General features: G+C 41.7%; 1 protein-coding gene across 1 annotated transcript in view; it reads right to left on the bottom strand.

Annotated features, from left to right (window-relative positions):
• Nucleotides 1-23,601, bottom strand: part of NELL2 (neural EGFL like 2) — a 218,221-nt gene that overhangs the window by 152,903 nt on the left and 41,717 nt on the right. Inside the window, exon 3 of the mRNA XM_067564164.1 lies at nucleotides 22,922-23,072. Within this exon, the coding sequence (XP_067420265.1) occupies nucleotides 22,922-23,072 (151 nt within the window). The remainder of the gene's footprint in view (nucleotides 1-22,921; nucleotides 23,073-23,601) is intronic.

Raw genomic sequence — 23,601 nt, 5'->3', positions numbered from 1 at the left:
ATTTGTTTTCAGGATTTTGAATCTTTAATGTTCACATTTTCAAGTTTTTCTCTGAAACCATGAGAGCTAGAAATATTTGGGTTCTTTTTAAATAAAACCCGGGATTCTCCAATAATCATATATATGCAGGAGCTGTCTGTTGCTTTAAGAGAATAACATCAAATATCATGAGACTTGGAATAAGATGGCAAGAGCTGGCAGTCTCCCTTTTTTCTGCTCAAGACTGATGGAATGGTTGGTTTGATACCATGTGGGTTGTTTTGCCTGTTTGTTTTGTTCTAATAGGACATGTGTATTTTTCTAAAGTACAGGCAAGATAAGGACTTTAGTTTGCAAGGTGGGTGAGTGGAGGTGAGACAAGTGATTAAAAATAATCTTTTACCAACCCGTTTTCTAGGGAGGGGTTCAATTCACATCACTCCTTTCTTTTTGCTTTCATTACAGTGAAATGTGCACTGCAATAGCGCCGGAGCAGTTACCTTTTGCAAAACTGGCAAAGGGCACGTTCCCCTTCCTCCTCATAAAGAATATTTCAGCACATTCTAATTTCTGCATTAACAAAGCAGTTAACTGACATCAGCAATCACATTTATCATCTACAAGAATCTACCTCCTTGTGGCCCAACAATCATTTTTGCATTGGCATAAAATGTAAACCAACTGAAGGGCTAGGCTGCAAAGAAAATAGACAATAGTGACAGGGCATCAGTCAACTTAACAACTTCCTTCATTACTCATGCTTAAAGGATAAAAATAAGGTCACTCCTGATCTAACAAAGAGGCTGAACATAGTATACAGCTCTTTCAGCAACTGATCATAGACATAAACCTGAGCAAGAGAGACAGCAATATGTTAAAACATCATCTCTTAGAATAGTTAAGCAACTGACCTTGCTCCCTTGGAAGTCAGTGGCAAAACTGACTTTCATGGAAGGAGAAGCAGGCCAAGTGCATAAGAACTTTTTTTAGAATGACAAAATTAGGTATATTACTTGTAAAACAAACAACTATTTTGCTCTTCACTGGTGTATTGAGGACTGTGTTGCAATTGCAAGCTATCACTTTAAGGGTATAGCTATACTGCACACTCCTTATGGCGCTGAGTAGAGTACATGCCACCCTAGCATGGGTAAAAACAGTACTGTAAAAAGTGAGGCAATGCTTAAGCAAGTAGAGCAGATACACCACAATCTTAGGGTATGTACCCTACACGTCTCACTATGTGCCCAAGCAGTGCTTTCCCTGTCTACACTGCTATTTTTAGAAGTGCATTGTCCCGCTGCCTCCCCACTGCCAGAACCTTACACTGTCATGTATAGCTACACACCGCAGTGTGGACACAGCCTGCTTTTCCCTGTGGCATATGCCCACATACACTACATGCGGCTACCAGTGGTGTGCAGTGTAGACATACCTTAAGAATGAGACGGTTTCCTGGTCCTGCTTCAGGCTAGAGGGCTTGTTAGGGAAGTATGCAACCTGGGCCTAGCAGCAGTCAGTCTGGAAAGAACCATCTTAAAGCAAGGTGAGACAAGTTGTGCCATACAGCCTGAGGGGGACAACCTGTTTTCTCTTTCTCGGTTTTGGGGTTCTTGTGTTTTAATCATTATGAATTCTAAGAAATAAAGTAGTTTTACATTGCAACTTGCCAGCAACAGTGTTTATGTTTTTCATCTAGCTTCTCTGTATGTGCTGTGAACATAACACTTACAGAGATGGGCTAGAAGAGAGTTTGCTGGGGGGTATAATGGCAGGGGCATGTGCAGGAATTTAAATTTCACTGCTTTTGTAGGGGCACGTTCTGTGCCACCGCCAATTATTGGTGGTCAGGGGGCCTGTGCCCCTGCTTGTCCTCCCTTGTGCATGCCCCTGAACATTCAAGTCTCTGAATTTTTTTGGTATTGTTGGTAGGTGATGGAACCTGGCAAAGAAAAGAAGAAAACATGGGGTCAGCCCACAGCATTAAAGCAAGAACTTTTGATGGGGTAAAACATGGCACCTAGCGAGCTGGGTTCTGTTTCTATTTCTGTCACTAACTCACTGCGTGACATCTGGGCAAGTTCTCTGTGTTACAGTTTACCAATCCATAACAAGAACAAACCACTATTTATCTGCCTCATAGGAGGGCCTAATTAGTGTTTTTTAAAGTTCTTGGTGATTGTTAAATAAAAAGCATGCTGCTGTATCTCAGTGTAGAGGATTACCATCTTCCTGTTCATTTTCACATGACTAAAAGAATAATAAAGAAAGACCCAAGCAAAATCCTCCAGTAAGAAAACAATGAGCAGTAATGATAATGTAAATTTAAACACACTTTATAGTCCATCTGGGAACAAACATTTTGTCAACAAGAGGAAAGACCAGCCATACAAAGGATTATTAATTTAAGAAGGTGAGCCTTGGCGCCCAACATGAGAGCTGGGAGTCACAGTGCTCCTCCTCCATTTTGTCAATGTCACACAGCTTATCTTAAAAGTACAAATGTTTTAAAAACCCACCACGCGTTGAGGAGAATAGTTTATTGTTCAAAAACAATGCATAGAGGCAGCAGGGAAACACAGTTACAGAAGCAGGTGGAATGGCAGCTGAAACAGCGCATGAAGCATGAACTAATTTTAGGAAACTGAGACACGGGAGTGAATGGCATGTTAATCGTTTTCATCTCACACCAGATTCCCCCCATAGTGGACCGGATCCTCATCTGATATAAATTGACTTAACTCCATTGAGTTCAATAGAGCTATGCTGATCTACATCAGCTGAGGTCCTCTAAAGTATTTAAGTCACTGTGCTCTGCAGACCCCTGAGAACGGACGCACGCATGCATGCACGCACAGGATAGAACATCCTCAAGATCAAGGGCATCATTTCAGAAAAATTTAGGGGGCAGGGGAAGCAGAGGCAAAGTTGTGTCAGCATAAATAACATTATGTATGATTATATTATATCCTGCAATGTTGGGGGGAGTGTAAGACATAATGGAGCATACAGCTCTATGAAAAGCCTGGAGGACAAGGGCAAACCAAGGTTGGAAGGGACTGCCCTCCCCTTGTCCCACAGCAAATAATGCCCTGCTGAAGATGGGCAAATATAATTATTGATGGAAATGTAAGGCCAAAGTTTGCCCAGAAAGAAACCCCAATAACTTCTGTTAACTTCAATAGGAGCACACATGAATAAGTGATGGCAGATTTGGACTGTGTTGAACACTCTCCCATGCCTATAGAAAGTAAACTAAACCACACCAAATCAACATGGATAACAGGTAACTCACAGTGACAAAACTATTCTAAACTTCTCTGCTGTGCTAAGGAGTTTTAAACTTGTAGGGGAGAAAAATGACTGCTGATAAAGGGGTACAGAGATGCTGTTCTCCAAGGAAGACTTACTTCCAGAGAGAATAAATTTGCTGGTCTCTCCCAGAGGTTCTGCTGAAGGAAGCCTCACCAATTGAACTAATGCATCCCTTTCCTGAACCCTAGATGCATAGATCCTAAGGCCAAAAGGGACCCCTGTGATCCTTTAGTCTGACCTCCATAGAACTTCTCTAAATAATTCCTAGCGCAGAGCTTTTAGAAAAACATCCCATCTTGATTTAAAAATGGTCAGTGATGGAGAATCCACCACGACCCTTGGTCAAACCATTATTATACTCACCATTAAAAATTCCAGTCTGAATTTGTCTAGCTTCAACTTCCAACCATTAGATCATTTTGTATCTTTCTCTGCTAGACTGAAGAGTCCATTATTAAATATTTGTTCCCCACATAGGTACTTCGGTACTGCAATGTAAACCCTGGGTTAGTGAGACTTGAGTCCACTGACCTTGGGTTAGAGAACCCAGGGCTTGAGTGTCTACATTGATTGTTGTTCCTAGGTTAAGAATTTTCTAACCTGGGTTTGAACCTGGGGCTTTGGCATCCACACTGCAGCATGCAGACCTGAGTCAAACCAAACATATCCAAGACTCCATTGCCCCCACCCAAAATGTGGCCACTCTAGCTCTTTGACTGTGGTGCACTGTGGGAAAACTGGACTGACCAACCTGCATATTACAGGACATTTGAACAGGCCGCCAAAACATCCTGCCAAGCCATTGTTTTGATCAGTGCGCTCACAGCTATCAGAGCCAGCAACTTGAAGGAGGCACTTTTTGAAGAACTTCTCTTGCTTGTGCTTTTGCTCCTGTGTCAGGAAATGGGCAGAGCTTCTGTAAAATACTGGTGGACATTTTGGTGGTTTCCCCTGGCCCATCAAAGGCACCTGACACAGCTTATGATGGAGCAGAAAGAGGAGGAGTACTCAGGCACGGCAGACTTAAATTGGCTGATGCTTCTCAGTATGTTCGGTACAGTGTCTGACATCCCCACGTAGACTGGAGCTTCCGGCGCAGGGCCATGAGCACAGACTGGGGGGATCATCATGCAGTTCTGGACTGACCAGCACTGGGTCCAGAACTTTCACATAAATAAAGCTACATTTCCAGAGCTTTTGAACAGCTTGTCTCAACCCTCACCATAAACACACACAAGGCCACCCCTGCCAGTCCAGAATCAGGTTGCTAGAGCCATTTGGAAGTTGGCTACCCCAGACTGCTATGGATCCGTTGCAAATCAGTGTGGTGTTGGAAAGTCGACAATGGGCAAAGTGGTGGCAGAGGTTTCTGAGGCATGTGACTTACCCCAAAGTGGCAGGCATAAACAATATTGCTGAAGTAATTGCTGGCTTTGAGAGAATGGGGTTTCCAAACTGCTGAGGACATTGAAGGGACTCGTCTGTCCTCCTCAGGGAGCACACAAATTACAAAGGGTACTAATCCATTGCTATGCCATCCGTCATGGACCACAGAGGGCAATTTATGAACATCAACTTGGGTTGCACTAGAAAAGTTCATAACTTTTGCCACCAATCAGGGTTTGCCACCAATCAGGTGTCTATATTAATGGACAGGCTGAGGCACTATTCACCCCAAATGACATGGTCATCAATGGAGTTAGTGCCCCCACCGTTATTCTGGGGTCCCTGCATACCTGCTTTTGTCTTGGCTTATGTAATTGTACCCTGATTTCAGAGGCCCTGGCAAAAGATGGTTTAATTACAATCTCAGCATGTGCAGAATGGTTAATTGAATGTGCTTTTGGCAGTCTGAAATCCTGTTGGAGACGTTTACAGACCCATTTGCACGCCAGTGTCATCAGTGCTGTCTGCATTGCTGTGGCTTGCTGTACTCTTCACAGTCTTTGTGAAACCAGAGGTGAGCCATTTCCCCCTGAATGGACATATGACAGCGAGGGGGCGCTGAATCAGTACCCAGTCAAAAAGTGCACCTATCACAGCTGAGCTGGATGCACTTGGGCAACAGAAGTCAGTGATGCTTACGGACTTGCATGGCCCAATGGAAGTGGGAGACTAGTACCATTATGAATGTGCTTGTAGAGGTGTTGGGGGTGGTATGCGGGCTCACTGTGAGGAGTCATGGCACACTTCGGGACAGGTGTGGAATTTTAGTGTCATGCAGTGAATGACATGACCACTTATGAAATGAGGGCATGGGGAGTTAATCACAATATGGATTGATGTAAGGAAGTGATTGAAGTATAAATTGCTATAGATAACTGTACTGAGGGATAGTCTTTACATACTAATTCCTAATTGTCTCTGATCATGTGTTTTTACTTTTATTATTTTGGATACACAGCGTATGATGTGAAGCAGTGACAGAGGCAATAGAAAACTTTATTTATAACCATGTATTAGAAAAGTACAACATTCACCCATTGCCAGGCAGGCCAGCTGCCCTTACCACATCAAAACACCAGTAACAATAGACCCTTACGGGAAAAAAGCAATAAAAATAAAGTGCATGAATAAGTGCACAGTGAAACCACGTACAAGACAAACCCCTACTGTGACATGTCCCCTGGCCACCTGTTCTTTCCCTGTTTGCCATTCATGTGTCACTGTGGGAGGGAGGTGGAGGCCTCCACGGGGCAGGGGGCGTAACGTGGAGGGCTGCATGGGGCCCAGCCTAGCTGCTCATGTGGCCTGACTGCATGTGCCACCAAGCCATGGAGTCTCCCAAGCTGCTTCTGGACTGACTGCAGCATAGGGTAGTGTGCAGGGGATTCAGGCTGTGGTGTGGTTGATGCAGCAGGAACCACTACTCTTGTAGTCATTAGTGATAAGAGCCACTCAAACAGCCGCTGTTTCTGCTAACCTTTTTCCTTCTCCCTTAGGCACCATTCCTGTTCCAGGAACTGCGAAGCAAGTACTTGCTCCCATGCTAAAACCTTGCCCTCAATCTGTGCAGCCAGCTTTAGCCCTTCCCTCTTGCCTTGTAACATGCCTTTCCTCCAATCGCAAGTCCCTCTGTCTTTGGTACTGGACCTGCTTGTTGGTCCTCCCCAGAACTTCAACCATGATGTCATCATGGAAACGCTTCCTCTTGGAATGGTCTGTGAAGGCACCCTGGGCTAGGCTTCTGCAATGTGCGTAAGCTGTGGAGGCACTGCAGCCAGTAGAGGTCAAGGGGCCTGAAACAGGACAAGACACAGAGTTATTGGCTCAAATTGTTCTCTGCAGGAACGCAGAAAAAATCCTCGTGGAATTTCAAGGACATAAAACAATACTTTTACAAAATGAATTTCAATATATTGCAAGAAGGATGCTTTAGATCACAGAAGCTCCCTGGGCATAGCTTGATTAATCACAGTGAAAGAACTGCAGGCACAAGGGTCAGTTAAAAATGCAAAGCTGCTTACAGCAAAATTACTTGGTGTTTGTGGGAGAGGGGATGGGGCTGCCCTCAGTGGCCATGCTACAAAAGCTTTTTCTATGATTCAGGCCTTCCACATAGCATGTCTTGTAGTGCCCGACTGGCAAAGGGAGATGTTATTCCAAGCTCCTGATGGGAAACCTACAGTATATGCAACTGAAGCATTCAAACATATAGTGACCGAACAGCACATCTATGAGTGGTGTGGAATGGTCAGCTACTGAGGCGGCTCTCGAAAATATGCCCTTCCCTGAAATGTGACCACCTATTTGGAGTTCCTGCTTCAGGAGAAGTTTGCAGCTATCAGCACCCAGGATTAGGTGAGAATTCATGAAGAAATCAACAGGATGCTCCATTAGTTTCCACATAGTTTAGGCCGTTATGACTGCATGAAAACATGCAGAACTACACAGCCTTCCTCTTCCACACCCCAGCACATTTCTGCACAAAAATTCAAACCACAGTCACAATCTGGACAAAAGATTTTATCACCTATGGACTACCTCTAACTGAAATGGACTAGATTTGTGAATGGAATACACTTCCCTAAACACATACACAAAGGCTATGTCTACTGCCAGCAGTGCAGGATCGATTTTGCAGGTTCAATTGAGCAGCAGTAAAGACTCGCTCAATTGAACCCAAAAGTCGACTCTGTAAATCCACCCGGCAAGTAGCGTAGCACTGCATCAATGGGAGGGCATTTCCCATCAGCGCAGAGGAGATGCTGCGGTAAGAAGACATTAGGACGTTGACAGGAGATATGCAAGTTATTGTACGTAGCTTGCGTATCTCCCGTCGACTGCCGCCTAAATCCACGGCCAGTGTAGACCAGGCCAAAGTGCACTGTTTCCAGGTGGCTCGATAGACCGTAGAATGGTTACACAGTGGCATACTTACAGGCATGGCAATGTAAGGTTATTAAGAGACAGGAATGGCCCTAGCAAAAATCTGTGCCTTTCCACTAAAAATACACTTGAAAGGTGCTCTTTACTGTTTGCATAACCCAGTCACCTCTTTGAACTCCATGTGGTGGGGGAGAAGAGAGAAATCCATCATTAACGGATACACCCTGCTAGCTGGCTTCTCATAACTTTTTCACTGGTTCATATAGCGGAAATCGCTCCCGTTACTGTATTAATAATCATTAAAATGGAGCCAGAAACTTACCGGGCTAAGGGGCAGATTCTGTCCCCTCTGTATCTGCTGCAGGCTCCGCAACAGGGTGTTCCTTGGCGGGTTCATCGGCTTCTCTGAGTATGGACCCAGAATGTGCTGTTGCTGCTGCTCCAAAGCCTGCTCTGGAAGCGGTTTCAGCAACAGAATGACTTCACTGTCCTGCCTCCATGCCTGCTGCTGGCTTCCATCAGTCCCCATGCTGGATTCTGGGGCCAGCAGGCATCATCCCGGATGACCAGATCATCATGCACCATTGTTGACTCCATACCAGGTGCAGTCAAACTCCTCATAAAATAGGCATGATTTTGGCGAGTTACTGTTCTGGTCCCTGGTTTTCTGGTACTCACCTTTGAGCCACTTAATCTCCTTCCTGCACTGGTCATCGGTCCAGTACATTTGTATAGTTACCAGCATCTTCACTATTTGCTAGTATGCATAATCATTGCTGGTACTCTTAATAAAGTCCACAGTTTTGCTGGCCTCACACTAGAGAGCTACCAAAATCAAGCTGTGCTCCCATGACCATGAAGCAACACGCTTTGCAAAAGGCATGTTCTGTTCAGTCTCCACTGGAAACATAGAAGGGTCTCTGACAGTGTATTTGCAGCTCAATGGGAGCTCATGTTCAGCTGATTATCCGCCATAACCCCCAAATCTTTTTCAGAGACACTGCTTCCCAGGAGACGGTCCCCTGTTCTATAAGAATGGCCTGCATTCTTTGTTCCTAGAGTATACATTTACATTTAGCCATGTTAAAAAACATTTTGTTTGCTTGCACCCAGTTTAGCAAGTGATCTACATTGCTCTGAATCAGTTACCTGTCATCTTCATTATTTGCCACTGGCCTGATTTTTGTGACATCTGCAAACTTAACCAGTGATGATTTTATGTTTTCTCCACATCACTGATAAAAATGGTAAATAGTATACAACCAAGAACTGATCCACGGGGGACCTTACTGGAAACACACCCACTTGATGACAATTCCCCATTTACAATTACATTTTGAGATCTATAAGTTAGCCAGTTTTTAAATCCATTTGGTGTATGCCATGTTAATTTTATATCATTCTAGTTTTTTAATCAAAATATCATGCAGTATCAAGTCAAACGCCATGCAGAAGTCTAAGTATATTACATCAGCACTATTATCTTTATCAGCCAAACTTGTAATCGCATTAAAAAACATATCAAGTTAGTTTAACAGGATCTATTTTCCATAAACCTGCATTTATTTGAATTAATTACATTACCCTCCTTTAATTCTTTATTAATCAAGTCCTGCATCAGTTGCTGCATTATCTTGTCTGGGATCAATGTCAGGCTGACAGGCCTATAATTATTCGGGTCATCCCATTTACCCTTTTTAAAAATTGGGACAACGTTAGCTTTCTTCCAGTCTTTGGGAACTTCCCCAGTGCTCCAAGCCTTATTGAAAAATCAACATTAATGGTGAAGAAAGCTCATCAGCCTGCTCTTTTAAAACTCTTGGATGCATGTTATCTGGACCAGCTGATTTAAAAATGTCTAACTTCAGTAGCCCCTGTTTAACATCCTCCAGAGATATTAGACAAATGAAAAGAGTTATCATCACCATATGATGAGACTATATCATCTATTTTTTCCCCAAATACAGAACAGAAATATTTACTGAACGCTTTTGCCTTTTCTGCATTATTATTGATAATTCTACCATTTCCATCTAGTAATGAACCAATACCATTGTTAGGATCCTTTTTGTTCCTAATATGTTTTTAAAACTCCTCTTTATTGTTCTTAACGCTGCTGGCCGTAGATTTCTCCTTGTGCCTCTTGGCTTCCCGTATCAATTTTCTACAATTACTAACTTCTGATTTATATTCATTACTATCAGCTTGCCCTTTCTTCCCTTTGTTGTGTGTGTATTTTTTTTTTTTAAACAGCTGTCTTCCCCACTAAACCACGTTGTTTTTTTAAACAGCATGGCCTTGTGAACAACCCATTTTGGGGAGTATGGTAGGTGGTGGCAGGTCCTCGCAGGAAGCTTTTGGTCCCACTGTAGGGATCCTCTGGTAAAACTTACCACCACTGGAAGCCAAGTGTGTGGCAGAAGTTATAAAAGTGAACAGCAGGCTTAGATGCATTTTTCAAAAAGGAGATTTAAAATGGGAGAAATATTATAATGATACTCAGTCTTACACAGGATCTCTCTCATCTGGATAAATCTGTCCATGGGAGATTGTCTTACGTTAAGATGTTATAAAGGAGATTGAAAAGATTCAGAGACGGGAAATGGAGATGGTTATGAGGAAAGGAAACGGTTAGAGCTATAGTGAAATTTAAAGAGATTTTAAAACTAGGATTAGGCAGTCTGGAAAAGGCAAAATGCTGGGGATGAGAGTTTTTAAAATTGGTAGGAACATGTTTTCTACTGACTAGGGGGCAAGTCCTGCTCCCCTATAAAAGTCAATAGGAATTTTGCCATTTATGTCAATAGAAGGAGGATATGAGTGCATCAGAGGACGGGAAACTCTGGTACCCGCTAGCAGCTGACCCTCAAAGGATGATACCTGTACTATGACTAGTTGGTTATTAAAAATTCTACTTTAGCTCAGAGATTAAAGACTAATATTTTGAGAGCCAAAGGTCCTGAGTTCTAGCCCCACTGAAAAAAATTATGTCTCCTGTCCCTGGATTCATACCAGGGATTTCTCTAAGTTATTCACATACATACATGATGTACAGTGAAAATTAATCAACTTACACTTTTGACTCTGTGCTGTAATATGAAGAAAAGGAGAATATTCAATGAAATGAAAGAGCAGTAAATATAGAATAAACACACTGAAATACTGATCTACATTATTTAAATATTCCAATAGATTTTTAAATGGATGGAATTGTGACTATTGAAATCTATTACTATGCAAACTAAGGTAATGATAAGAGCAAGCAAATCTTATTCTTCCAGGCATAGGTTGCTTGTGAGGTTCTAGAAGGAATCCGCATTAAGCACTGCACAATTGGCTAAGTACCTCAGCTCATTGTATTCCATGAGGAAAAACGTGGCATGATAATGAGGCACTCAGGATGACAAACCCTATTAGTAGCTGGCACTTTAAGTGTTATGAAGTATTAAATATGGGCTTCTCTCACCTGCCCCCTCCCCAAAAATAGATAATGCATATAATCAAAACATCCTCATAGTCAAAATTCTAAATGCCAAGTTTATAAGTAATATCTCATTAAAGTCTTTGTACTCATCGCTCACTACACTGTCAACTCGATTCAATGGCTTTGCCCTTTTCCCTGTCCTGCCTAGAGCACTATCCAGGGAAGAAATTACTGACAGTGAAGAAACGACTGACAGTTTAGCAAGAATATAATAATGGCCTTAGCCTTAATGGATAATTTCATACCCCCTAATGCAAGAGCAATGGGAGGAAAGGCTACCAATTCATTTTCTGCACCTACCCCTTGGTTATAGCATTTTTATCAAGGAAACTTGAAGATTGAGAGGCCTTGGGGTGTTTCATTCCTCCCCAACCACCCCATTTACCAAGCTGTTTTTCCTCTCTGTGTATTTTTACTATTGCAGTCTCAGTAGATCAAGGGTTTTCTTCCCAAAGTCATCTACCATCTTTCCTACCAGAATTGTAGGGTGAAGGGAAGAGAACGATTACATGTATCATAGCAAACTTTTTTAAAAGTAGGAAAAAATGTACAACAAATATAAATTCTTCTGCTGTCTGTGACTGCCTTCCCTTGCCAAAGTTTTCCCATTGTGAGACAGAGAGTAGTGGAAGCAAAAAGCCAAATTACCCACCAACAATCATAAGAAAAAAGAACAATCTGACTGGACACCACAGAGTAGATGAAATCACACTCTTGATCATAACATTGATTGACTGTGAAATCCTTAACAAAAATCACATCCACCACTGAGAGGACAGCTATACAGTTCCTGAAATCTAACTAGCAGACAGTGATCAAAGCAGCAGGCAAAGGGGGTGCCATCATAATCCACAGCTATGACGACTATATGGACAAAGCCAAACTGCCAACTCTCCAGCACCCTCTACTATAAAGAACTCAATTACGACCCCACACCAGGAACTTAAGGGTATCATCAAATCCTTCCCCAAGAGAAACTACAAATTCATGCCCAGTGAACCCATGCCAGGGACCTTCTACATAATTCCCAAGATACACAAACAAGGGAACCCAGGCAGACCCATCATATCTGACCACAGCACCCTTACAGAAGGAATATCGAGACTCATAGAAACCGTCCTCAAATCACTCACCACAAAAAGGGCCAGCTTCATCCAGGACACAACTGACTTCCTCCATAACTCCTCAACATTAACAACCCTCAGAACACCATCGTTGCCACCATGGATGTCACTTCCCTATACATCAACATCCCTCACAATTACAGCATAGCTGCCTGCCTCAAATAGTTACAAGACAACGGCCAACCCTCAGATATCCATCCCAAACACACAACCAAACTCATCCATTTCATCCTCATCTATAACAATATTACATTCAACAACAAACTCTTTGTGCAAACAATGGGAACAGTCATGGGTACCAGGGTGGCTCCCCAATATACCAACCTCTCCATGGGCCAAGTGAAAGAAGAATTTCTGGACAAATGCACCACAAAACCAATGATATATCTGAGATACATCAATGCTATTTTCATCCTCTGAACAGATGACTTAAACAACCTCATAGATTTCCACCACAACTTCAACAACGACCACCCGTCCATAAAACTCTGGAACACTCCCGCAGTAACAACAAGTTCCTGGACACCATTATCAGCTTCAACAATGGAACCATACAGACAACGGATCACCACACCTGCCTTCATAGATCCATCCAGTAACCATCCCAAACACACCAAGAAATCTGTTATCTACAGACAAGCAAACAGATACTACAGAATATGCACTGGGGAGAAAGTCCAGGATATACATCTTAACACACTCAAAGCCGCCTTCACAAACAAGGACACTCCACCACAGAAATAGATTGCATCATGGAATGGGACACCCAGGAGAAGTTGCTTCAATACAGAAATAGAACCCTTTCCAACCACACACGCCTACTTGTCACCTACCACACTACACTGGAACCCATACGGGATTATCATCAAACAACTACAATCCATACTTTATGGGGACCATAGCCTGAAAGAAATCTTTCCTGAACCCCCTCTTTTGGCCTTTAAACAGCCCACAAACCTCTCCAAGCTTATCATCAGAAGCAAGCTCTCCACAGACCGGGACACATCAACTCAAAGCGGCAACAGACCCTGCCACAACAACAGATGAAAACCCTGCAGACATATCTCCCCAGCTACTAAGATCAACATCCCTCCACAACAAACATTTCAAAATCCATGGGTCCTACACACACTTATCACAATATGTGGTGTACCTCATTCAGTGCACTAAATGCCCCAACAACTATGCATGTGAAACCAGACAGTGACTACATTCTCCCATGAACTCACACAGGAAAATGATAAAAGACATAACCACCACATCACTTGTGGGTGATCACTCTATATATCTGTCCTATCAGTCCTCATCCTGAAAGGAAATCTGCACACTTTTAAAAGACAAGTCTGGGACTTAAATTCATAATTTTGCTAGACACTAAAAATCATGATCTTAATAAAGACACTGGATTTATGGCTTATTATAACAATCTGTAACTCACTAACTCCCCTTCATTATCCTATGATGACAGGGGTGTTAATGGGCCCCTTCGCCTTGAATGGTCCCTTAAAACATGTGCTGAGTACTTATGCTAATCTACCTGTTCAATCTTGTATTTAACTGTGACATTCTGAGTATCTTTCCCAGACCTGAAGAAGAGCTCTGTGTAGCTCGAAAGCTTGTCTCTCTCACCAAACAGAAGTTGGTCCAATAAAAGATATTACCTCGCCCATCTTGTCACTCTAATATCCTGGGACCAACATGACTACAATACTGCATACAAATTACCCTCTGACATTCTCCTCCTCCCCCCCCCCCCCCCAGTGTGACATACAAATTTTAATTGTTTACAGCAGTATTTTCTAACTGACAGTAAAGGAGTAGTGAAAGCTGCCAAAACACTCACTTCAACCATCCTATTTCATGTGTAAAGTTTTTTATCGTTCTAGACAACATGGGATAAATCTTTCAACTCTTATTCAGGCAAACTGTTCCATTAAAGTCAAGGTAGTTTTGCTTGATTTTAAGGAATAAATAAGGACTAAAGGATCTGGCCTCATATGAACACAGTGGGACAGATTCTCAGGTGATGTAAATCAACATACCTCCATTGACTTAAATTGGGATAGTTCCATCTACACCAACAGAGAGTCTGTCCCAGTCAATTTAACTGAAGTGTCAGGAAGGTGTTTATAATGTAGGTGCATTCACCACCTAGAATAATGTACATCCCGTTGTCAAAATTCATTTTTTCTATCGTCAAGAAGTATAAACTAACTGAAGGTTAGACCACAAAGGAAAACAGGCAATAGTGACAGGCCATCAGTCAATTTAACAATGTCCTTTACTACCAACGGTTAAAGGGAAAGTCACTCCTAACTTGACAAAGAGGCTAAACAGAATATAAACCAAGAATCTTCCATCTGACTTAAAAACATTTCCATCCAACCACGGATGTAAACATGATTAAAAGATTTAAGCATAGACAATAATCTCCCAAACCAAAAAAAATAAGAGGATCGTTCATTAATGGTTAGAAGAAGGAATTCATCCAAACTGACAGTGCCCACGGTAGAAGTCTTTTTTGTCTCACAGGATGTTCTTCAACACTACAAAAATAACCATCAGAATGAATGAAAGAAAGCAAAGAAAATATCCTTTTAAGATACCTTTTGAAGACATACAAACCATATCAAAAAAGAAAACTAGGTTGGCTGCAGTCCGATTCTAAATTTCTAGATGAAACCAATGCAAAAGCAACAAATAGCTTTTGAACACAACATTTTGGAGGTTTCACACTTATATCACATGAACAGCTGTTGAGATCTACTGCCAAAAAAAATTATGGTACATTACAACATTCCTCTATTTTAGCAAAGAATGCCAATATGCCAATGACTAGCAATATACATTGGCTTGGAGAACAGAAATGGACTGTTTCTTGTTGGCAACAAATGGCTTTAATATTCTAAGATCGATCCTAGGTTATTGCTTATTCAGAGCCTACCCTGGAAGTACTGGGAGTACAGAATAAAAACAAGCAAACAAAAACACCACACCCTAAAATGAGGCTAATGTTGAATCTCGAAAGCTTTTCTCTTTCAATGGAAGCCAATGTTTCTGTTTAATTGCACTAAGTTCTCTGAGGGCAGAAGACAGTAGAAAAGACACTACACTGTGATTTACAAATATATGCAGTATCACACAACAACAACAAAAAAAGAAACCTTTAAAAACAACGAGAGTCCTGTAGCACCTTAAAGACTAACAAATATCTGCGGGCATAAGCTTTCGTGGGCTGCAACCCACTTGGTCAGATGCATGAAGTGGAAACCACAGATAGGGGGTATATATATACATCCAAGGGTAAGAAACATAACAATGGGGAGGGCAAGTTCTAACAAAGTCAGTTCAGTAGGGTAGATGAGGCCTATTCACAACCGTTGATTAGAAAGTGTGAATGTGTGAACAGTGACAATTACTTCTTGTAATGAGATAACCATTCCAAGTCCCTATTCAGACCCAATCTGATTGTGTCAAGTTTGCATATGAGTTCCAGCTCTGCAGTTTCTTGCTGAAGTCTGTTTTTGAAGTGTTTTTGTTGAAGTATGGCAACTTTCAAGTCAGCTACGGAGTGTCTTGAAAGACTGAAGTGCTCTCCTACTGCTTATGGATGTTATCATTTTTTATGTCTGATTTATGTCCATTTATTCTTTTGCATAGTGACAGTCCGGTTTGGCCAATGTACATCGCAGAGAGGCATTGCTGGCACATGATGGCATATATTACATTATATTAGCATCTGACAAAGTGGGTTGCAGCCCACGAAAGCTTATGCCCAAAGAAATTTGTTAGTCTTTAAGGTGCTACAGAACTCTCATTGTTTTTGCTGTATACAGACTAACACGGCTACCCCTCTGGAAGAAATCTTTAGTTCTTGAACCAAGTCACAGAGGGCTAAATGATTCAGTGGCTTAATTATTATTATTAATAATCATGTTTATTATGGTAGTGCCTAAAAAGCAACCCAATTGTGCTGTGCACCATACAAAACACCACGTCACAGACAGTCCCTGCCCCAATGAGCTTACAATCTATTTAGCCAAGACAGACACAGGATGGGGGAAGAGACATAACACACAAGCAGCGTGAACAATATGACAGTAGCAAATGTCATGTTAGTTCTTGATTTGTGGGGAGTACGTGTACTTAAGACAGGATAAGTTAAATGGAAAGAAAAATGTAGAGAATGGGGCAAAAGGAACAAGGCAGGGGAAGGGAGGGTTAGAGTGGTGGACTGAAGCTGAGGTGAAGAAAGTGTGAGGAAGAGGGTGAGGGGTGGTTGGAGCAAACAACCAATCACAGTGCAGGACAGAGAAAGTCCAATCAAAACCGTAGAAAGTTTTCTGACTAAATCAAAGGATCAAAAGATCCCTGCTTTGGCTGCTTCTATTCCTACTGGCTGGCATCTCTGGGCTTCTCTCTGCAGTTCTCTACCAAAGAGAGATGGTGCAGGGGGTGGGGATCCTAGTGCCCCCAGAATGGGGGAAGGAGTCTCCCCTTCACAGTTCTGGAGCAAAGGGTGTTTTGGCTGGAGGAGTGACCCCAGCTGAGCCCCATCTCTTCTCCCCCAGTGCAGCAATCTCTGCTTTGGCTGCTTCTACTCCTACCGGCAACTCAAGTGATGATCTCAAGCAAAATGGCCCTTTCCAGAGCACACATCAAAACATAGGCTCATACTTAAGTGTATGCCAACTCAGGACAGAAGGCCTCTCTCCTGCAAAAAGCAATTACTTAACCAAGCTGTTATGAGAACAGAAGATCAATGTCCTTGCTCCACAAAGGGACTCAACTATGCCAGATTCATCAACCTCCTTAAAGTGGCTGTTAAAAGGACCGTCTCCTGTGGTTACAGGAAAGCCTATACTCCTTGCTAGTTGGCAGACGGTGTGATGCTCCTAAAGGATTACAGGGCAACAAGTAACACTGGGGCTGCAACTGGAATTCTGGAAACCCTGAACTCCGCTAGACAACAGTGATGGGCAAAAGCTATGCAAAGCCTTGATTTCGCTCATTCAAACAGGAAAGCCTAGTGGCGTCTCCATAATCTTGGTGGTGCTAATGGTCTCCGAAGCAGAGGGCCACATGTCACAGCCAACACCATCTAAATGCTCCTGAATTCCAAGCTTAAACAGATCACCACCACAAAAGGAAAGTGAAGAAAGAGCTTTATGGCTTTCTATCTAACTGCCCAATAACACTGAATCTATCAAAGCCATTCACTAGAGCAGGGATTCTCAATTTTTTTTTTTTTGCTGGGACCTTTTCTGAAAATGTTTCATGCTGTGATGCCGCCCCCCCCCCCCCCCCCACCATGCCACCCTTACTTCTACGCTGCTACTGGCGACAGCACTGCCTTCAGAGCAGGGTGCCTGGCCAGCAGCCACCACTCTCCAGTCACCCAGCTCTGAAGGCAGCGCAGAAATCCAGGTGGTAATACTGTGACCCACCCTATAAAAGGCTTGCAACCCCCTTTTGGCTCAGCACCCCCAGTTTGAGAAAAGCTGCGCTAGAGAAAAAGAGGACAAGACCAAACTTGGCAAGGCTGCAGGCCCAGACGGCATCTTCCCAGAATGTCTAAAAAAACCACCTAGGTCAGCATGGCTGCATCTGGCTGACATGCTTCTTTACAATGTGCATGCTGCCTTTGGGCAATCGCCCAAGGTCTGAAAACAGGCAAAGGTCACTGCCATCCTGAACCCAGGGAAAACAGCCAACGATCCAAAAAACTACCAACCAATATGATTATTAGGCATAACACACAAGCTCTTGGACGGGATGATACTCCAGAGGCCTACACCCATCTTTGAGGCCTACATTCCTAAAGTACAAGCCAGTATTAGACCAGGATGAAGCACCTGTGACCAGGTAATCACACTGACAACTGAAATCAAAACCAACTATCAGTACAGGCTCAAAACAGCAGTGGCCTCTGTGGACCTTCTTCTTCGCATACAACACTGTTTGGCAGGATGCCCTGCTTCTGAAAGTATTGAAAATAGTGCATTGCAGAACACCACAGTGCTTACTGATAGTTATGCTCACCAACCACGAGTTTTGTGTACATCTAATGGAACAAACCAGCAGACCTTGTTTACAGAACAACAGGCTCCCACAGGGATCTATCCTGGTACCATCACTCTTTAGTATTTATATCAGTAACATGCCAGCAACCTAGTCATGGAAAATTGGATATGGAGATGATCTTGTGTTCACCATCATAGCAAGCACTTTCACCCAAGTGGGATGCATTCTTACAGATCTGAAAAAACGGGGGGTTATGGAAAAACTGACTAAACCCTCAAAAAACAGCTGCCTTCATATTCCACTGGAGCAACCACCATGCAAAGAAGTACCTCAATGTCACCTTCTGAGACATCAAATTCAAGCATGAGGATTTCCTGAAATATTTTTGGGTGGTTCTGGCTCACAGCCTCACATTCCACCACCATCTGATAAAGACCGCTGCCAAGATAAAGGCTAGGAACAAAATAATCCATAAACTAGCCTGGATCAGCTGCTCACACTTTGTAGGCAGCTACCTTGGCACTCGTTTTCTCAACAGCTGAGCATTGCACATCAGTTTGGGTAGGTAACGCACATACGAAACTTGTTGACATGCAACTGAAAGCTGCTATAAGAACTCTCACAGGCATATCTTTACCTCTATCCCTCCAAAGAGAAGCAGCAATAATAAAAGATGACGACTGTGATGATAAACTCAGATTTATAATGATCTCCAAACCCCGAAGATATCACTTAAAGTCCAGAACTCCTGGTTAGCAGCCAAAGCTCTCAACACTTTGGGACTGTCACCAAAAGACAGTGGAGGTTGTGCAGAAACAACAGGGTCAAGAATCAAGACCTGATTATGGATCCTACAGAACCACACAGCTTTACCATGCCACTTAGCTTATGGATCACAGTGCTTGGCATCAAAACCGAATATGGGTGTTGCAATTACCTTCTACACAAGTGGAAAATGAAGAGTAGCCCAATATATGAATTGGAAAAAGACATCCAAATCATAGAACATCTGGTGAACTGCTGCCCTCTAAGATTCTTCTCTGTGAGCCTTTTATAGCCCTGGCTAATAAGCCCATCAGCTGTTTCCTATTGGCTCACTTAGTGCAGGCGTACATAGCCGACTCCAATTCTCCCTTAATTATGGCTCACGTGACAGAGGGCTGGCTCATCTTTCTGTTGCCCAGCACCTTGTCACACTGACACTAAAATAGCATTTTCCTAAAGTATCATCTCTGAGCTGCATCCAAGATTGCCATTTTCTGAACGCTCCAGTCGGTTCATGTCAGTGGGGAGGAAAGGGGGATGGAAAGGGCTACTCATAGATGCAAGTAGGGAGATGAGAAAGTAACAGCTACACAGATATTTTTAGATGCTTCCTCTTTTAAATCAGCTTAAACACGTTTGAAAGCTGAAAATATTAGACAAAACATAGTCTCCATAGAAGGAGAAGGTAGGAAGAAATTTAAATACTGAGAGCCTCAATTACCAGCTAAAAGAAAAATGAAAGCGTGTCATTCCCTCTAGCTGCCAGAACAGGAGAAGATGACCATATGCCTAATACATCCCACTGAAAACTGTGATTAGAACCTTATATGGCAACAGACACAAATGACAGCTACACCAAGTATCCGAGTCTCTGATCCTGCATTCAGATCCCACAGGCAGAGTCTTGTGTCTGTTGGAAGCCCCACTGATACCAACTGGATTGTGTGGGCTTAAGGGTTCATCCTCATGAATCCAATTGCAGGATGGAGGTCCAAGAGTGTGGTCAGAATGGGAATGATCCTGTCAGGTGCTGAGTGCCCTCAGTTTCCACAGAGTTCAATACCAGGTGAGGGCAGTCGGCATCTCTCAGGAAGCATGCAGCACCTTGCAGGACTGGACCCACTACAGAAGTCCTAAGTGGTATCCTATAAAACAGTACTGGCAAAAGAGAGGGAAAAAAAGTAAAAACAAACACTGGATTGGGTATGATGGAATAAATCAAGGAAATGATCTAAAACATCTTTAAAAACAGTAAATAATAAAATCAAATGATAATAAATGTTTGGGGCAGATCAACAGGTGGTGTAAATCAGCATATCGCTATTGATATCACTGTAGTTACACTGATTTACACCAGCTGAGGATCTGGACCTAGGTGTGTACAGTGTTAGTGTGGTTTATGTTTAGAAAAGATACCTAAACATCTTTCCTAAAATACAGGAAACATGCCTTTCTCTACTCCTTCACAAACATTCTCTTTTCATTTGCCATCTCAATGAAAGGCAAAGGAATCGAAAGTTTGTAAAAAAACAAAATTGTTGTATAATTTTTTTTTTTAAATGGGCAAACCTGCTTGTGTTGATTAACATACCCCTTAACCATCTCAAACGCCAATCTCTCTTGCGAGCCTGTAGATGTTCTGTTCTTACCTCTGCAGAGAGGTGAGTGATGGGACTGAATTTTGTAAATAAATGAAGACAGTCTGGGACTGATTCTCCCCTGCCCCAGAGTTTGATGCCAATTTAACTCTTTTGACTTCAGTAGAGGTATGGATCATCTTTTTACAGCACCTAGCACAATGGGGTCCTGGTCCATGGCTGGGATTCCTTGGCATTACAATAATACAACTAATAATTAACATGCAGTGTTAAGCTAGTGGAGTGGAGAATCAGGTCTTACACTGTCACCTCTCCATCCAGCTGTGAACATTTTTATGACAGAGAGAGTTCGTTGAAAGTTGTTTAAGAATTTATTGCCTGTTACAGATAAGTCTCTGTACAAGGAGGAAGGGGCTGCAAAGAAAGCCTAAAAATCTGACAGTGAAGAAGTAATTACCTATATTTATCAAAAATAAATGTTTCCTTTTAACTCATACGTTCAATTACCTTTATTGTCATCCATAAAAGAAAATCAAAACCATAAAAGATACTTAATAAGATTTAAAGGTACTAGCCTTAATCTCAATTTCATCAATATTAAATTAAGTCATCCTTCACTTTAGCATAATTAGACAAGGTAAATATCACTAAGGTGTATTGACAATATTTTTCACTTTCTAACACTGCGGACAAGAAAATATATATTATAAGCTTTAGCAAACATTCAATTTTATGTTCACAAAATTCTATGTGTATGCTTGTGCTGAGCCCAATCCTATGCCCATTGCAGTCAATGGAAAGATTCCCATTGACTTTAGTGGGCATTGAATTAGGTCCCATCATTTAAGAATTCATTGTAATAGCTTCTTGACAGCAAGATCTATTCAGTTATAGAATATTTTCCCAAGGGAAGTAGTGAAATATTTAAAACTAGACTGGACAAAGCAATTGACAATATACTGTATGGAACAATCCTTCACTGGCCTTGATGAACTAACATATCCTTTTCATTATCGTTATTATTTAATTCTCCAAAGGTGTGCTTGGCACCTCCCAAAACATACATAAGACATGATCACTATTCAGAGAAATTTTGCAAACTAATGATAGACGTGATATACAAGGAGGTAATAAAACAGAACAGTCAGGGAGAGGACAGGGGAGATGTTATTGAAGCAAATGAGCCTGGCATACAGTTCTTGGGTTACTTGAGAGGGAAAACTAAGGCAGGGCAGCACAGAGCTACCTCAGGCCATGAAGAGGCACTCAGGAGGCAACCAATCCTCCTACAATGGGGGAGATGGGTAGTTCATTTTAAAAAATTTAAACGTCCAATTAGTTCCAAATTTGGGGTGAATGTTTGAAAAGAAGGGGAAAGAGAAGTGCCTTTAAACTATTGAAATCTGATCACCTATATCTAGTAATATACAAGTGTTCCAGTAACAGTAATCCTATTATGAAAGAATTCCCTTTATACTAAGCCTCTTTACAATCATATATACGACTCTTTCATTTAGTAACACAACTATCAAGTAGGGTAATGGTACAGTAATGTATCAGGAAAAAAACTAATGGTCTATGCACTGGAGGGAGAGAAGGTCTGTTGCCGGGGTGATGATTAATTTATTCAGAAAAAAAATTACAGGTTTTTAAACTTCCTTCTTACACTTTCATAGAACCGTAGACTGGCTAGCTTTAGTAGCTATAGCTGCTATAGAAAATATAGAGAACATCCCTGTGGTGTCTCAAACAGTGATTATCGTATCAGAAAGAATTAAATCTCAGATGCTCAGTGTCATTTACTTTAATCTTTTAAACTTAAAAAATGTTCTTTATAAACTACCATGTCAGTTTTTATAGGTGTATGTACATAACCTAAAGGAAATATTTATTCTCTTTAGACACTTATGAGTCAGCTAAGAAAATATTACAGTTATAGGGCCAGATCCAGACCTGGTGTAAATTGGTATAGCTCTATTGACTACAATGGAGCTATACTAATTTACACCATTTGCATATCTGGCACATAATGTTATGACCAACAAGAGCAGGATGGCTTTTTATGTCCTTAGCAGCAGGAGACATTTAAAGAGTGACAGCTGTTCCACTTTCTCTTGGCAGATTTAGTTTTGTGAATATCTATGAATTTGCACAGTGTGTGTTGCCTTACACTATAGCTGTTTCAAAGTGATCTTCTGCACAACAAATCTTACTTTCGTTTACTTGATCTTATTTTTCTAATTAAGGCATATATTTTTATCTAGTAGAATACCAATACAGGAATTACAGGTGGCAGTACTTACCTGTGATCTAAATGATGAATAGAAAGAATAACACCTGAATTTAAATGGGCTTGTTTTAGAGTCACCAAAACTGTGAATTCATATTTATTTCTTAACTTCTGAAAAAAGACTTCAGCTGTCTCTGGGGATGCTTTTACACTTCTTGAAGTATCTAAAAAAAGAAATAGAAAATCATTGAGAATAGAATCTGGTTTTATATAGCCCCCTAAATCCAAAGAGCTTACAAAATAATGAGTTACATATTAGTAGTACAGTGGACAAATAGACAAGAGCAGCCATCATATTACGTTCAATAATAGCTTACACACAGCTCTGGACAGCAAAGCCTGTTTTAATGAAAGAGGATATATTTTCTAGGACACAAGTGTTATCCTCTGTTCTTTTTAAGAAAGTGCCTTAGGCTCGTTTACTTCTTGCATAGATGGAAAGATGGTACCTTTAATATCTCATCTAAAGTATGGCACCTCTAACAATGCAGCTCTCCTAGACCTTACCACATAAGGTTTCAACACTGGATATGATCCTAAGCTATGATGTGGGACCCTGAACTCTGATCTTATGGCTTCCACAAAATTGAGCCTGCCTGGTATTTACGGACAATTAATTTTGTTTAAAAAATAGCAGCTCTAAAAGGTTTACTATCAATTTATTTAAAAACCCTAAAAGCCTTTCAATATAAA

The sequence above is a fragment of the Emydura macquarii genome, unplaced genomic scaffold (genome assembly GCF_026122565.2).
Source record: "Emydura macquarii macquarii isolate MOO-44397 ecotype Brisbane River unplaced genomic scaffold, CSIRO-AGI_Emac_v2 contig_2636, whole genome shotgun sequence".
Classification (NCBI taxonomy): domain Eukaryota; kingdom Metazoa; phylum Chordata; order Testudines; family Chelidae; genus Emydura; species Emydura macquarii.
Note: the sequence above shows the minus strand (reverse complement) of the source record. Positions and strands in the feature narration are given on the sequence as shown.